The following is a 17,226-nucleotide window of genomic DNA, read 5'->3' on the forward strand; positions in this document are numbered from 1 at the left end:
TGCATTCCGGTTTTAGATGCGCAAAAGCCAAGTTGTACAGAAGCACGAGCCACAAAACCCCAAACCAAAATGATCAATATATAGCAGATTTGCTTTATTTCACGTGATTCACATCATCTGGTCATTGTCTCTTTTAATTCAGTGTTGAATAAAATATTTATTTTGAGTTATGGAAAGAAAAAACGAATGGCTCTTTCGAATTACAGTGTATAGAACATTTCAACTATTTATTATAACAATTTACCTATCCACGGTGATATATCATTCTTGGCTGGGTTTACTGAACCATAATGGCAAATATCATCGAAATAGTCCAACTTGCAAAGAAATTTAACTATATGGGTTTTTCTAAATATTATCCATTTATGTAAAAGGAAAAGGAAAACCAAACGCCCAAATTTAAACAGTTACTCTAATGAAAAGCAATACCAGGAAATTTTGGAGTTTATGTTCAAGTTAACAAAATCTAAATGTTTATTAGGTAAGTCAAGAGTAAGTCAAAGGCACATCCCTGAACTAAAGATATTGCATCTGAGAATGATAGCACATCTATGATAATTTGAAACAGTTAAATGATTGTTCTAAGACAGATATTTATATTTATTAAAAATATAAAATTTAAATCATGGGATACTGCCCTTTAAAATAGAAAATACTCCAAATCTGGTGTATACATAGATTTCACCACGAGTTTCAGTCATGAATATCTTGACTCGCAGGATCAGGCCACTGACATAGATCCAGCAACAGTTTAATTATTTTAAGTTAGTATTACAAAGGGTGAACAAATCTTCACTGTGAACTATCCCATTAAAACAAAGAAAGGGATGGCAAGTTCTTGTTGATTTTTTACTTCAAGGATTGCTTTTGAATGTAAAAGACTCAAATGATATCTAAATTTATTTTCAGATTATTTTGATCACTTTCTAAACAAAACAAAATGCTGTAGTAAATGTAGGATAAAATGGTATGACTTGATACACAATGAAATTTAGGTGTAGCAAAGGTACTTGGTGTGACACTGATTTTTCTTAGATAACTTTATGTCTTCAACTTAAGAAAAACAAAACTATAAATTCTGTATGGAGGAGATAATGTAGCAAGACTTTGATGTAGGATAGTTTATTACCTAAACAGTATGTACAAATTCTAAACATGAAAATAGTGAGTAAAAGAAATCAGACTCGTATTTACATTTACATTTTTTTACAAATTGTTTTTACAAGAAGTGTATTTTTTTCTCTAAATAACAGGACAAACACATAAGACCAATCTTTTTGTATTACATACATAAATAAATATTGACTTTAAATGAGTGTTATAGGAACATAATTTCTACAGCCAATTTGGGTAACAGAGAAGCAGTTCTGTTACCTCTACTACAATATAATTAAGTAAAAGGAAAAATTTTATATATAGAGCTCTGTTAATTACTTTGTAAATTGTACCTTACTAATATATTCAGTAGAGGTAATACAGTCGTTACATTTCATGCCCACAACTGAACAATGAGTTTTGGCATGCAAAACCATATATAATCATCAACATCTGCAGGTATTCATTTACATTTTTTAAATAAAGGGTTTTCTTAATTATTTAACACTACATGCAACAGCTTATTAGCATCATATTCCTGGTTACAATGCACAAGTTTGCATAACATTATTTTTAGTAATTGATGTTCACAGGTACTGATCAAAAGGGTAGGAATATACTTGGCACATAGTATAAGAAAATGAATTAATAAATAAGTCAATATCACAACTACATTTACATATACACAAGACAAAAATAAAATTTTTTATGGTGTTGTACACAGAATTTAGAACTGTCTGGGTCCCACACTTGGTTCTATAAGGCCCTGATTTAAGACAGTATTCAAGCAAAGTTTGACATCCATGCTTTATTCGAGGCATTACTAAAGCTCATTCTTAACCGCAATGGTTTACTTCCATCCCACTGGCTTCTTCTGTGCAAATGGAAGTTTCCTTTTCTGCATACCTTCCTGAATCAGGGCCTGCTTATCTGAAACTCTCCCTGACTCTAGTTGGGAGCACGGCGATGAAAGTAGTGTGGAATAAATTGACTCAGTATTAAGTTTTCTATACAGTTCTGCTAATACCAATGGTAAAATTCCCATTCACATTAGCAATGAGTATTTCTTTGACTTTGTGTGCGACCATGCCAAACATTAATGTCAACGTTAGCATTGCCACACCATGTCCTCAGCTCTTTCTGAAGCCACTAAGTTGAGGATGTTCAGCATTTCAGAAGTCAAACCTCATATTTATTGTCTATGTGCTACATTCTTAATGAATATTCAAGATGATACACATAGATGATACAGCACAAGCTCTGTCTTATTTGAATTCCTCCTGCTCTATAAACAACTCAAAAATGGTCAAAAGGATATATATAATAAGAACAAACCATTCTCTTTTTAAACGAAAATGACCAATGAACAGCAAAAAAATCCACTTCTCAAAGCAGTTAGCAAAAATGGCATAATCTTATAATTCTCCTTTAAGACATAAAGATAAACAAAACGCATCCTGAAGTCAACTGACAAATCCATCAGAATCGTACATAACAAATAATACATTAGTGTAAAGGTGCAGAGTATCTAAAAACATCCCAATATCTATATTAGCTCTGTATTACACAACTTCATTAGAGAAAATAAATCTTTAACTAGTAAATCAAGTGGTGAACTACAACTGTATTGCTGAATTAAATGTTTAATGTGACTTAGGCTACTAAATTAGGACAATACCCTGTACAATTCAGCAAACAAGTCTTTACGAATTAGGCACTAACAACTTCAAATCTGTACTGCTAAATTCAAAGAATAATCAGGAAATCACTCATAACTGGGAATTTAACATCCATGCATGAACTTTGTTGACCTTGTATTTTTCATTTTTGATCTGGAGGGTGACTTGAAAGGTGAGATGATAAGCTGATTTATAGAAGGAAAAAAATAACTTACATCTTAGTGGACTCCATATAATACACTTGTTCAATACAATTCTACTTTATCAACTTTTTTTATTTATTTCCAGAATCTGCTTGAAAAGGGAAAACCCCTCCATGTTCTTCAAAAGTACATTGTTATTTTTAAAAGTTGAACGCTTCAAAAAGACTGGCATCCGCAAACAGGAACCATTTTGATTCATTTCAGAAGAATGAGGCTTCCCCTCAGCAACCAAGACTAAGGGTATGATCACTCAGGGCTGCTAACTTCCAGTTTATCTCCAAGCCAGATTTTGCATCATTATAATAAAGACCGACATCCATGTTCTATGCTTTACCATGTCACTATGAACAAAACGGAATTTCATTAACATTACTCAAGTCACTCCAGATTTGCTCCAGCATAACTAGAATAGACTGTGATTGAAAGGTTTGGACAGAGTTTTTCAGAGAAGCCTGAGGTAATTACTGTCCCTGATCCCACCGACTCCCGCTCTCAGCAAACACCACGGAAATCACTTCGATCCCCACCTACACCCTGCGCAATCTCAATGTCGAAGCGGTGCTGCACACCGGTCTGATTCAAACCGTGTTTTCTTTGCAGAGAATTGTACACACGAAACATTTCCATCCTGACAAAAACCTCCGAGACTCTGGCCTTCTGTCAAAATTGAACATAAAGCTTTATACTACAGATTTTATGAAGAAGAGTTCATCCCTTTATTTGCTAATGTACTTTGGAAAAGGCGAGATGACAGAAGGGTAGAGGAAGGAATTAAAAGCACCATAGCCTTTAATATTTTTAAAACTGCTGTTAAAGGCCCAAACCACGTAGCAATAGAAAATGCCTGGAAAAGTTCTTGGTCACTGAGTGCATATCAAAAAAGACAACATGCAAAGTAGAAAGAGGATGGAAAAAACCAGCCCTTTAAAACCAAAGGTAGAAATGTAGAAAAACTGGAATGAGCAAGTAATCAGAAATTACCTCAGTTTCCTTCAGCCCCTGTGGTATCAACCCACACGAAAAAAAAGGCTATAAACTTCAGTATAGACAAACTGTATTTGAATATTTTCTGAATGCTCTACTATGATAAACATAACTCTGATCCTCAGTTTCAGGTATGTATTTCTTTTCTTCATATTTGCTTTTCCCCAAAGCAGTTTGTCGTCAAGAGTAGGAAAATAGATTTACCACTAATGTCTGAGCTGCTCTCCCTGAATATCTCGGGCAAATACGAAGTACAGGTGAGGCTGTAGCATCTGCCGGTAGGAAAAGCGGCCACCTTGTCAAGTTTGACTCCTGAGAGTTTGAGGTACGTTAGCCTCATGTGATGATTCAGGGAGAAACAGAAATGGTGCCAAAGAATGCAGGAGCACTTTGAACATGTTGAACATTAGAAGCTGATTATGAGTATTTGTATGGACGTTTATTGGCAGATATTTTCCACCCTCTCGATAATAAATCCAAGCATTTTCTGTTTACTATCGAGGTATGTCTCTCTGTGTGGCAAATTATTCTAGACAGTTTATATTGCATAATAAGGCAATATGAATTCCCTTATGGTTAAAAAGGGCACCCTTCTGTCTAAATTTGAAAAATGCATTCAAATAAACTATAAGCCAATGTTTTCCAGATGCCAGAATATTGTCACATAATTCTTTCTGTAAGCAGAACAGCAGAATAGAGCCAATATATCCATCCTTCTGTTCAAAAGATCTATGGGGAAAAGAAATATGTGCATCAAAATACAAAGCCAAAAAGCAGCTCTAAGGCTACTTGAATAATAAATGTGCCTCAGAATTTCAGTTTCTAAAATGTTAACTATAAAGATTTTTAACTCGAAAAATGGTGTTTCTTTTCAAGATCTTATTATTCCTTGAAATATAATATACCAAAAAATTATAAGTGGGATTTTAAAAGTCATTCTTCCACGACTTGTCAAGTAATTGTATTAACTGCCATTAATTTTCAACAATTCTATTAATTGCCATTTGTTTCTTTACAATGGTACATCTACCCTGTATATTTTTTAGCTATTAACTACATTAATAGAAGATCTACATGCTAAAATGTTACCACTTCAGAACAGACAGGTGATACAAACGTATCACCCTCCTCTTCTGTGGTGATACTGCAATTATTAAAAACTGACTATTGTAGGGTTTCTGCTACCGGTATTTATTTTACATATGTCCTTATTTCAGACATATGGAGATCTTCTTTAATAGCAAAATACACTAGGCCTTAAACTGGTGACAGACAGAGCTTTAAGTAAAATAGATCATTTAAACACGCTGATGAGAACATGGTCTCCAGTGTTCAAAAGTATGTATACATCACAGGACAACCTTGCAAATATTAACATTGAAGTCACTGAGAGAAAAACTGCATACACTGCACCGTTTCAATCTACTTTAAACATAGAAATACAAAAGCATTATAATGAACACACTTCTGATTTTCTCACAGGTGTTGAGTTGGATGCGATCTTCAGTTTGTTGAATAGTGGTGGTACTGAAATGATACGTGCTCTGTGTTTCATCCTGGTCTTGGTGCAAATACAATTCTTCATGGCTAAACTACAGAGAAGTAAGTACAGATCGTACAGGATGGTAACTTCCACTGGAAAACTGGGTTCATTGCTCCTGCAGATGTGCCTTTTTCCAGCCTTTGTTTGGGAGCTCAGTTTTTCTCTCAGTTATTTGTATAATCATCTCAAACAGTCTAATATTTCTCTGGGGGTGGCTTGTAGTGATGTGGATGATGTTGCTTCAGATGAGGTCCTAAACAAAAAAATAGGAAAATACGCATATGTCAAACCCTGAATATGTAATACCAACCTTTATCCATACTAAAAAGGCTTCGTGAGGCCTTCAGCTTATAAGTGAACTGCCTGTGCTGACAACTATGGGCATGTTCAGTCCAGACAACTTTTGTGGGACTGTGAACGGAGAAAAAGATTCAAGCAGATGAATCTTGGACTAATTCACTATATTTTTTACTGGGCTTCGCAACACTGAGCTGTACTTTTCAGAAACACGTAAAATGCTGGAAACGGCCATCAAGAGGTTTGCACTGCTTTAGAAATACGATCAGGCTCTAGCTGTGCTGGGCTGAATGCACCCAGAAAAATCTAATCTTGAAAGCCAAGGAATCCCAGGCCTACGTAGCACCTGGAGGACAGACCAAATTTGAATCCCAAGTGCTATAGGCGTAAGCCAAAGAGCTGCGGTGGAACGAATGGCCAGTGTCAGACCACAGAAACTAAGTGAGAGAAAGGCTGCATCTGCTTCCATCATTGCTGAAGGACAGTCATGGGGTGGCGGGGGGAACGCAATATTTTCACACATCTTAAGTTTATGGAATGCTACTGGAACCACTAAAGTCTCGAGCAAACTGTTTATATGTGGAGGGCTGAAGTTTTGTAACACGTAACCACATGTCAAAACGGTGTAGTACTTACTGTGGGGTGAAAATAGAGGAAGGTCGGGTGTTCGGAACGATTTTATTGTAGCTGGCCCTTCCCCGCCAGTTGTCAGCACTTGAACTTCCAAGCGGTACAGCATCGATGGCCTCAGATTGGGCACGGTAAGTACATAATGATCCTAAAAATAAATTAATCGCATTATTCTCAGAGCATCTAAAAATAAAACACGGTTGCTCTACTCACACAAATCACTGGTTTAAACAGGTTCTGTCACTCTCAGCACCCAGAAATTATTTTCTTAGAATTCTGTTAAAAGGATTTAATGTATGCATCACTTTGTTGAGAGGGTTTGTTTTGAATGCTTTGCTTGCCATCCCCTTTGAGCAGACTTTTTTACCATAATGTTATGGTTTCACGTGTAAGAGGTCCAAATTGTTCCTTAGTGTTCTGTAAAATGGATGATGTGCTCATCACTAAAACAAAAAAAAAAGTAACTTCTGAATCATTCTTTTTAACAAACATGTTCATTATATAACCTTGTTTTTATTTTGGATCTGCCTGTGATTTCTACTAATTGGTAAATTAATTAAAGGCAGGCCTGAGGCCCCTGCTGCAGCTAGTGAAAGTAAGTGTGGCTACACTGATTTCAGCAGATTTGTCCCAATTACACTCTAAGAATTTGTCTTCTATTCTTAATCCCATTTCTGACACGACGCACTCACTTTTCACTGTTCCGTACCTTTTGTGGTCACTTACACCTGTGCAAAATAATTTCAGAGTAAGTTTATAAGTGCTCCCAAATGGGAATACATCTGGCTAAAGACTAAAGAGTATTAAGGACTCAAAAGTCCTGATTCCTCCTATTCCGAACTGAAAAGGCCCAGTCCCACGAAGCGGCCAGCAGGGCAGTGACACCGGACGGTGCGGGCACGGTCTGCTCCTGCCACCAGCCAGGCTGGGCTGGCCAGAAATTTGCAGGGCAAGTTCTTTTGGCTGGCACTGCAAATTCCTGGCGATGCAGGGAGACCTAAGCAAGCTGTGGGAATAACTGATAATTTGCTGTTACTGCCAGAGCAGACAGTAAAGGGGAAAGGAGAGAGAGAAAAGGTGGGGGGAAACGTAGAGTTTCACTGCCAAATTGGCACGTAGTCTGAGATGGGGCTGCTCTTAATAGACCTTGCTGAAGCTGTTCCACCTCTTATAAAATACTGAATGGGTAGGAGAGAGAGGAGTGTGTACATCACACTCATACACTCTGCTCATTCAGGCACTCCTCTTGCAGTTGGGACTAGGCGTTTCAGCCCTGGTTGTGTAAATTTTAAATTTTTATCAGTCAGAGGCTACCAACAAGAATGAGTGAATGATCCTGACCGTAAAATATCCTACATTCTGGTGGTTTCTGAGAGGTGCGAGATACTGTTTCAACTCAAATCAGAGTTTTCTGCAAGGTAACCGGTTGCCATAAATAGACAGATACACATAGTGACAGATAATTAAATAAAAGGAATCTCCAGGCTCTATGGTAGTGAAACCAGAGGAAAAAAAAAGATAAAAAATTAAATAATTACATTATTAAAATAAAATTAAATTACATATATTTCAGACCTAACTGGACCAAAAGCTTAAGAAAAAGGAATAGGAATTCTTAAGAAAACATGCACCTGCTCCTAAAAAAAAAAAAGATGAAAACCAAAGTGGAAATCAACATCTCATGGTTTGTAACTTTGCTTATTATTGTGCTAAAGTGGCTGCTTGCAGCCAAAGTTCTGTGACTGAGTAACCACTTCAGGGTAACTCTTGCTGAAGAGTCCAAGGCTGTATCTGCGCTGTGCTTCTGCTCTGGACTGTCGGTTGAGCTTTGAGTGAATCCGTGCGGATCACACCGAGTCTGCACTAAGCTGTAACAAAACAACTCCGCACACTGCGTGGTAGCTTGCCCCGTAGTTTTAGAGCATCTGCGGTCAGTTCTGTTGCTCCACTCCAGAACAACAGGCTTTGAAACACGGGTGCCCTGGCCCTAGGGCAGTCTGCTAGGAATTAGGACAGAATGGTGAGAACCTTGTCTTGGATTTGTGGAAAATGTGCTGAATGTAAGATGTGTCCAACAAAACATTTTACGCATTCTTTGATGAAACAAACGTGAAAAGATTTTCAGCCTGTTCTGCTCTAGACACAATTGCCTTGATCCATTTCCCTAAGTGAATGGAAAGGCTCCCAATGCTGTTAGCAGACTGGACCAAGGCCAACTGCTTAAGCCCTTTTGTTGACTCTGGTGGATCTGGCAGCAGAGTCTGAATGAAGTGCTCTTCACCTGCCTCTGCCAGAGGAGGAACTGAAATAGCAAAGGCCATTTTAAAGCAAACAGGAGGAAGAATTCAAATTGTCAGTTCTCATCCTTTCAATAAACAGTGAAATCTAGTTCTCCTTTAAATTGTTTGTCCATCGGACAATGGTGCGTATTAGCAGAGGGGGAAGTGATTTTTATTTTTCTTAGAGCAATGAGTGACTCAAAGGAAGAGAAATTCTCTTAAATCCATCAACTTGGACACCAAATAATTAGTAAAACTGTAGTAACTGCCAAGTCGAACAGCCTGATCGTCAAAAGAAAATAAAAACTATCTGTTGCCACACAGATGATCTTTTCCTCCCTTCAGGCATTTCTGAGACAATGGTTGTTAATTTGACAATTGTGCTCGCTAAAATGTTTGATGTGTCATCAAGAAGAGTAGCTGTGCTTTGTAGCTCCAGCAAGGAGGAAAAATTCAGCACTTCCTGCTCCAACTTGCCGGCAGAGCCAGAGAACGCTATGTGCGACACCTGCGTCGCCACTAAACATTAAAAACAGGCCACGTACGCACACACTTATGAAGCCGCTAGCGAAGGAAAGTAACAACCAACTTACCGCTGGCAGTATCTGCGACTGTGAAATGATGCTGTTGGGTAAGCTGTTCTGCCGGCTTTCTGTGGTTACTTCTGCCCAAGTGACTTGAAACCCTGTCATGGGCTGGTGAAGGTCTGCCTTAGATATCTTCCAGGAAAAATGACCAGTGATGTTACCTTCCTGAACAATGAAAGACGCAGATAGATTCTCGGGTTTGGCCAACACTTTGGGTAGAACCGGCACTATAAATTTGGAAAGCAAAAAGATAAGCTAAACTTTCAGAGATAATGTTCAACAATGTTCATTTAATTCCACAAATCAAGGTCAGACAGAGCTCTCTTTCTGGTGTTACCCACGATCCAGCCAGCTTTCCGGCATCGCATTTTCAGTGTTAACTAAATCCTATCTTTGATATATTCCATTGGCATTTGGGGCCAAATTCAAACTTCAGATCAAATGCTGTCAGCTCCAGGTGACAGAAAGGAAAGCCTATGACATGTAAAGATATAAAAGTGCCTCGTTCACAGGCAGCCATCCTCCTGCTACTCTGTATTTCAGAATACCCGAGCTCTGATTTTCAGTTTCAGCACCACAAGAAAACACACAGGATAGCGCAGAACTCCACGATGCAGGCAAAAAGCAAAATTCATGCTCTGAAACTGTAGTACAAGTTAACAGGGGCACTCTCATTAGGGGAAACATATGCCTGAGTTGCAGTTGCCCAGGAAAGCTGTAATGCTGGCAACTGTCAGGAAGGGTAGTGAGGAAATGGCACCAAAAAATGGTGAGGTGATCCACGGAGCATGGGAGTACCCTTGGGGCGCAAAGCCATGGCTAACCTGCTTCGAGCGGGCGGCTGGACTAGCTGACCCCAGAGGTCCTTTCCAACCAGTATCTCCATAATTCTGCAATTTCCATAACCCTCTAGCTATACCTACCATTGTGGCAATGCTGTAAAAGGTACGAGTGCCTTTGTTATTTGAGAGCAGAATTAACCTAAACAAAATCAAACTGAAAAAGCAGCTTGCATCACTAGCAAAACATTCAAAAGATGGGTCATGCCAGCATAATTATGTTTACAGTTATCATCCATCATTATAATAAATATAACTGGGAAACTGCTCCTTCTTACAAAAATAAAAACTGCGTAGTAACAAATGTCATCATGTTTATAAACAGCCCACTAAAATTATCACCTAATTGACAAAACAGTAATATACTAGCCAAAATCTATATTGATCTGTATTTTAGTTGATTTTTCACATAACCATTAGTCATATTTTTATTTGTTCTGAATCTTTCATTTCCCATTTTAAAATTGCTTTTAAAGACTTTTTTTTTCCTGGTGATTATAAATGCATTTGAAACTATTTTACTAGTTCTCCAGATCATGCCTTACCTCCTTCAGCAGGACAATTAATGTGCTTGTGGTTTTTTTCTTTAAATGCAGAGCAAGGTGGAGTAACAAAGAAAATACTCTCAGCCTTAAAACGACCTTTAGATTTTGCAGGCAAAACAGTTACTTTATATTTGCATGAAAATGACAGGTCCTTCAGAATCATGTAGTTTTCCTACAACAAGAAAAACAGAAAGATCACATGCTGCAAATAGACCTCGAGAAAAAAAAAAAAAAAGAAATTGAAAAATAAGGTTGGCAGAAGATGAAAAATTTTCTCCAATAAAGTATTTTCCTGATTTGCTTAACACATGCCAACATGGCTTTTACTCAGAGAACAAAGCAAACATTGCCTATGTCATGATTATTTTCAATAGTAAAATATATTAGCATGGTATTTGGATATGTCCTTCAATTCTACACAGTTCCTTCGCCACGCTGCATCAAAGCAACTGGCTTCTAACATTTAGAACAGTCTCTCTGACATGATGGCAGTGGGGGTAGCAATGTAAGGATGTAAATGTTAATCGAATTAAATAAATGTAAGAAAGCTGAGCTAAGATGCTGTAAATGACAGGCTTCATCTACATTTAACTTTTAAAAAGTCCAGCATGGCATTATGGATCCATTTTTTTCTGCTTTAGTACATTAACTACTTCTACGTTCTTATCGGGAAGAAAAGCTCCACAGCTGAACTACAAAGCACAGGTCTCTGTTTAAAGCCAATGACTGGAGAAGAAAACTTTACACAAAGCGTAAGTGTCCTGCTAAATTCTTACTGTTGTCTAAAGTACTTTTGAAAATCACAGCCTGAAAGCTTTAGCCCAAATCATATATGAGAAAAAAATGTTCGGGTTTTCTTTTTCCGGGAAGTTGTCCAATAATACCTTACTGACTAAGGTCAAAAGTCTTTCACTGCCCTTTAGATCTTTACTTTCCTTCAGAATCACTAATTTCCAGCGTTCTTCTGCATAACTCCCTCTTTTTTCTAATCCAAAACTGGATTAGTCTAACCTTCACTTGGAAGGTCATATTTCACAGGACATAGACATTGGGCTGAGAATGGACTTGACTCCCCACCCTCCACCTGCCAGAAGAGTGCTCTAACAGGCCTGACGCCTCCTTAAAGTTGTGACAGGACTATTTTTATTTTTTGTGACAGAGCCTAAATGCTCAACACTGGAAACGTAAGGCCTTTATCTACCTTGATCTATCATATCCAGCACCAAACCTTTCATAGCATCCACCTTCTTCTGTTTGCTTGTAATTATTTTCTGCCTCAAAAGAAAGTTTCCCAAAGTAGATTGGACCAATTACCATAAGATGATTGAGAGGAAATAAATGAACTAATCCCACAATGCATCTGGGCAGATGTACAAAGAGTCTTTCCTGACCTCTAGTGGAAATAAACTTCTCAAATGTTAACTTTCTCCTAGCTTCAGTGTGCATAACTTGAAATATTGGGACTGATCAGAACATAATGTCACAATCATTTTTTTAATCCACCCCTAATATTTGCTTTGCTGACCCCAGGAAGCAGTAAATCTTACAAGCCAACAGCCTCCTGTGTGAGAAATGATGTCTTTTGATTTACTCTACTTTCACATGTCGTTAACTCCACTGAAATGATCTGGTAGTATAGGTCAGGGTAAGAAGGAAAGGTGAATTGTGACTTCTTCCATTCTCCATAACCCACTAAATCAATTGTGATGCACCAATCACATTACTATGTTGTTCAAATAATGTGTCACAGAGACAGATGACACTAGATTGCCAACAAATTGAGTATGAAGAACTGCCACTGCAGTATATATTTGGGCTGACGTGTAGTTACATAGAGCTTTTCTCCTTACCTGATATCTGTCTGACTTCCAGATTTAATGTCTAGTATTTTTCACCTACAGTCTTTTTTTCTTATTCTATTATTCTCCTCAGGGTTGTGAAACCCACCTGCATGTCTAAAAGAAAACCTAGTTTATTAATTACTATTATTACTGTTCAGTATTTGCACTGTGCTAGAGTCCTACAGTACTAATTATAGATAAAGCTCCATGTTCTGTATGCTGTAGAAATATCTAAGTACTTAGCTAAGAAGTTTGTTTGCCTGCTCTTGTTTTCTGAATAAGACCACCAAAAAAAAAAAAAGATTTTATCCTAGTGTGGATTTTAAAAAAGAAAAAAACCAAACCCCAAACCAGTCCAGATGCATTATTTTTATCTTTTGCTGAAGAGTAACATAAAAAAGAAACACTCTTACTTATCTGCGAAACATGGTGTAAAGCATACTGTGTTATATTACAGAACCATCCTTTCTCTTGCTGTTGAGAAGCTATTCAGAGTCAAGCAGAAGGCTGAATGGAGACTTACATAAGCCAGCTCTGTTACTTTCCCAAGTCCTTTGGTGTCATTGTGTGCACAGGACTCCAGTAACCAGTGGACTTGGAATTGATTCATGCTGATATCTAATTGGTATAAAAAAAGAGGAAAAGACATATATTATAATTATCCTTTCACCATTGCAACTTTTCTGGCTTCTCTGGATAAGAATAGGAGTTATAAGTAATGTAGAGTTGGTAGTTCCTCACTGGTTCCTAGGCATCCTTTAAGAGAATGAAGAAAATATTATACACATACGTAATTTTAACCTTATATCAGCTAATGGAGATAAATTTAAAAATAGTGAATAGGCATTTTCGGCTATGTAAGTATACACTGCTGACATTTAAAAAAAAATCAAGCATTTAAATTGAGCATTAAAAAAAAAAAACCTGAATGCCGCTACTTCTAAACATCCTGCAAATGATGGGAATGACTGTGTCAACTACCTGTGACTGTTTATATTGTCAGAGCATTACAATACTGCTGCCTGCCACTGCTTGAGAAATCTGTGTCTGAAGATATGTGAAAGTGTCTGTAAATCCCTGAGCTTTCTCCTTTCGGAATATATCATAAGACCTGTTCAGTATCTGTCCAAATAAAATTCTAGTCTTGACTGTTAGGAGTAATACCGAAGGCTTGACTTTGCTCCCATTTAAATCAGTGACAAAACTTGCCGCGGTATCAATAGTATAAGCTTTCAACCAATTTCCAGCTCTTCTAGCTTCTTGTCTAAATACTGATTACATAAGGAAGCAAAATAAAGGGCAATAAAGAATTAGACAAAAGAAGAAAATCTCATCAGGTAGTACAAATACATCCTGTCATTTTCCTGGATTTAGTCCTCCTCTATACTTACACAGGGAATGCAAAATTATGTCTGTTGTTATTAATTAGCTTGGTATGACATAGCCACTAATGCCAAGTGCCTGACTGTGGGTTGCAGGAGGGAAAACAAATATCTCCGACGCCTTAAGGGCTGATCTGGCATTAGACTGCAATGAGCAATTTGGACGCAGAAGGAAAGGATTGTAAAGTAAAGAGAAAATAAGTAGTGTCTGAAACTAGCTCAAATGGTATTCTGGTAAAAAGACTGACTAGAAGCTCCCTGAAATAGATTTTTGCAGCAGGTATCTTTATAACAACGTCTATGCTAACCCGTTGTGTGATTTCTTTGGAAACCCAGCATTTTTTTCAAAAAGAAATCTGTAAAGAAATAACTTGTTGCCTTGTGATTGATCGCTCCCTCTCATTTAAAAAATAAAGAAAGAAATGGATGTGCTTTCACTTGCCTCTTAGTTGCTGAGCTTTCCCACTTGATGTGCCTATTGGATGAAGACACAAACTCACAGTGCATTTGTAAGTAGGTTTTCATCTCTTCCATTTCACTCAATTATTGCCTATTACCTGCTTGGGCCCCTCTCCTGGGACAAACAAAACACGTAGCTTCTTGGGACCTGAAAATTTTGTGCTGCTGTATTAGTCATGCTATATGAATGATGTATACTCTGTGCCAATTAACCACAGTGAATCTGTTATTGATTGTATATTAACTGATAATCACAGCTTATTATTTTAAACTATCTGCACGTAAGGTGGACTGCTCTTGGTAAAGCTACAAATTGGCTAGTTTCATTTGTAATAACTTTCACTTGCAATCCATAAATAACGCGGTCTCTCTTTGGTAGAGATTATCCAAGCCAATTAAGCCTTGCCATTATCGAGCCATCAAGAACTGGGTGAGACACATACTTCAGGTAGGTCGTGGAATATCACTACATGGTGCAACTGGGGAGAGACAAACCCCAAGCATCAAGAACTTACAACAGCTCAGCATCCAGATATATCAGTGTAGAGGTTTACTAAGCCTCTGTTCAGAAATGTAACTAAATAGGTTGTAACGCAAGCTATTTAGTATTTCCAGCTCCTGGCAGAGTAGAATTCTGTTTGGATTTTATTGCAGCTCCACCTCCATTCCTTACGTGAGCTTCTGCTCTCAGGCAGTTCTTTTCTTCCTTCCTACTTCTCCTCTCCTGCATTAGCAAACCCTTAGTATCCCATTCCTAAACAGCTGTGGTTTCTGATAACCTCTCTATTTGAGCTAGAAAATCAGAAAGGGGTTAAAAAAAATTGTTATTTCACTTCCTATCAACTTGGACTGTAAATGTAGGGTGAAGGTTTTTAATAAACATAATCTTACATTTTTTTTTTATTTAAACAAAATGAACAAATCAATCTTGTATTTGATAGTGCTCACATCTGGTATTCTGATAACAACCTATATTGAAAAGACAGTATTTTCTTTCTTTTAAGTGAGTATGCAATTAAAGTTATTTCAAAAAGGTTTTTGCATACATATATACAAGTACATCGAACTGCTATAAACTGGAATGCACCATGACAGCACCAGCTAAGTTTATCCAAAACTTGTCATTAGAACAGGCCTTTTTGACTTCCCTAAACTTTTGTTTTCAAAACAAACTTCTTCAATTCTCATCTCCATCTTTGTGATTGCTGTTACTAAAAGATTTGAACATAAGCATGTTAATTGGTTTTTGTTAAAAAGAAGAATGTAAAAACAATTGACAACAATAAAAACAATTTTCTCCTTTTAAAAAATCTATCCTGTTAGGGTCTAAAGCCTGAGTAATTTGGGTTGCAAAACTGAAATATAATAGGGAAGTAGCTCCTACCTGAGACAAACTTTTTCAAAAATAGGGAAAGGTGGGACATTTTGTGATTAAATAAAGCTAGAAGCATGAAAAACTCAAAGTGTATGCTCATGCATGAAGTGTGCATATTAAATAAAAAGACTGGTTTAGAAATTATCTTTAAATTTTTTAAAAGCAAAAGGAGACAAGACATATGGAATGATCTAAAAAGCCACATAAGAGACTTAAAAAAAAAAAAAAAAAAAAAAAAAAAAAAGCATTTGTTTTGTGTTTACAGCACATGCAAAAGAAAAGCTTCTCCCAGCCTTCCTTTCAGCAATATACACTCTCCCAGAGAGATTACTACTATAATTTTATTTAGATTTTTGTTTTCAGCTGCCTATTACAAACTCAGTGGTAGGTACTGGACAAGCGATCCAAGCTGCAGGCTAGCTGAACGTCAGCCACTACCACCAAAGCTAATGGGTCTGAATTAAGCCCAGCTGAAGTTAATACACTGTAACCCACAGCCACATCTTCCTCTGAAAAGTCACTGGAGTAGTTAATATTAACAGAATATCCGGTATCTAATGGGACTGATTTTGGCCAGTTTTATCAGAAAGCCCTTCTATCCCTTCTAGAACAGGTACACAACACTGAAAAGAAACTGCCTCCAGTCTGGTTCCCTGAGATTTCAGATGTCACATTTTTTGTATATAGTCAATATTCTTCTTAATAATTTGGAGTTTTCTTGATTCTGTAGTTTTAATTATAAGTCTTTTTAAAGCTTTATAACTTCATTGTTCTCATGGTTAGCAAGTCTACCATTTAATACTAAAAAGACTGATGCTTGCACAAACAGCAAGCATTCATCTTTCCCAGAACTCAAAATATTTGTATAGAAACACTGAACTTGAAGGACATACTAAGTGCCAGCACTCATTCCAGCAGCTCTAAGCTTGTGAAATTAGTCAACATAATAATCATTTAAGTAAGAACTCCTTAAAGGACTGTTAGAGCAGCCAGCTTATTCAAACAATTACTTTTATTCTCAAGCTTCTTTAAAAATAAAAAAAATAAAAAGCAAACCAGAAAAATTACTTTAAAAATCCCTGTAAAGTTACTGTCATGGACATGACCTTCAGCTGCTCAAGCTAAAGATTTCTTGATGTTTCAGACAGTTGCACAAAACTAATCCTCCCAAATAAACTAATAGCTAATGGTAATCATTTTGGCTATGACTTTTAAAGTAAATTTTCTGAAGTATAAAATGAGTTCCTAGCCTTAAGTAAACATTCCTACAGAGACATCACATGAGCATGTTCTTAAAATTCCACATATGCTTAGCTGTTTTACTGAACAAGGGTATGCAGACAACTTTGTTGGACAGAACTCTTAAATCTCTAACTAGAAATGTATTGATAAGGGGATGCTCTAAAGCATGTTGAAAAGATGTCTGTTTTGATTCCCTCCCTCCTATGTTTCACCCAAAAAAGCCTTTAACTCCACATGAGTATCTCC

General features: G+C 37.1%; 1 protein-coding gene across 1 annotated transcript in view; it reads right to left on the minus strand.

Moving 5' to 3' along the window:
• Window positions 1-882: 882 nt before the first annotated feature.
• Window positions 883-17,226, minus strand: part of ANOS1 (anosmin 1) — a 149,120-nt gene continuing 132,776 nt past the window's right edge. The window contains exons 10-14 of the mRNA XM_029999126.1: window positions 13,046-13,140; window positions 10,682-10,853; window positions 9,304-9,524; window positions 6,438-6,579; window positions 883-5,757 (exon numbers count right to left, since the gene is read on the minus strand). Of these exons, the coding sequence (XP_029854986.1) occupies window positions 5,699-5,757; window positions 6,438-6,579; window positions 9,304-9,524; window positions 10,682-10,853; window positions 13,046-13,140 (689 nt within the window). The 3' untranslated portion in view covers window positions 883-5,698. The remainder of the gene's footprint in view (window positions 5,758-6,437; window positions 6,580-9,303; window positions 9,525-10,681; window positions 10,854-13,045; window positions 13,141-17,226) is intronic.

Source organism: Aquila chrysaetos, chromosome 23 (assembly GCF_900496995.4).
Source record: "Aquila chrysaetos chrysaetos chromosome 23, bAquChr1.4, whole genome shotgun sequence".
Classification (NCBI taxonomy): Eukaryota; Metazoa; Chordata; class Aves; order Accipitriformes; family Accipitridae; genus Aquila; species Aquila chrysaetos.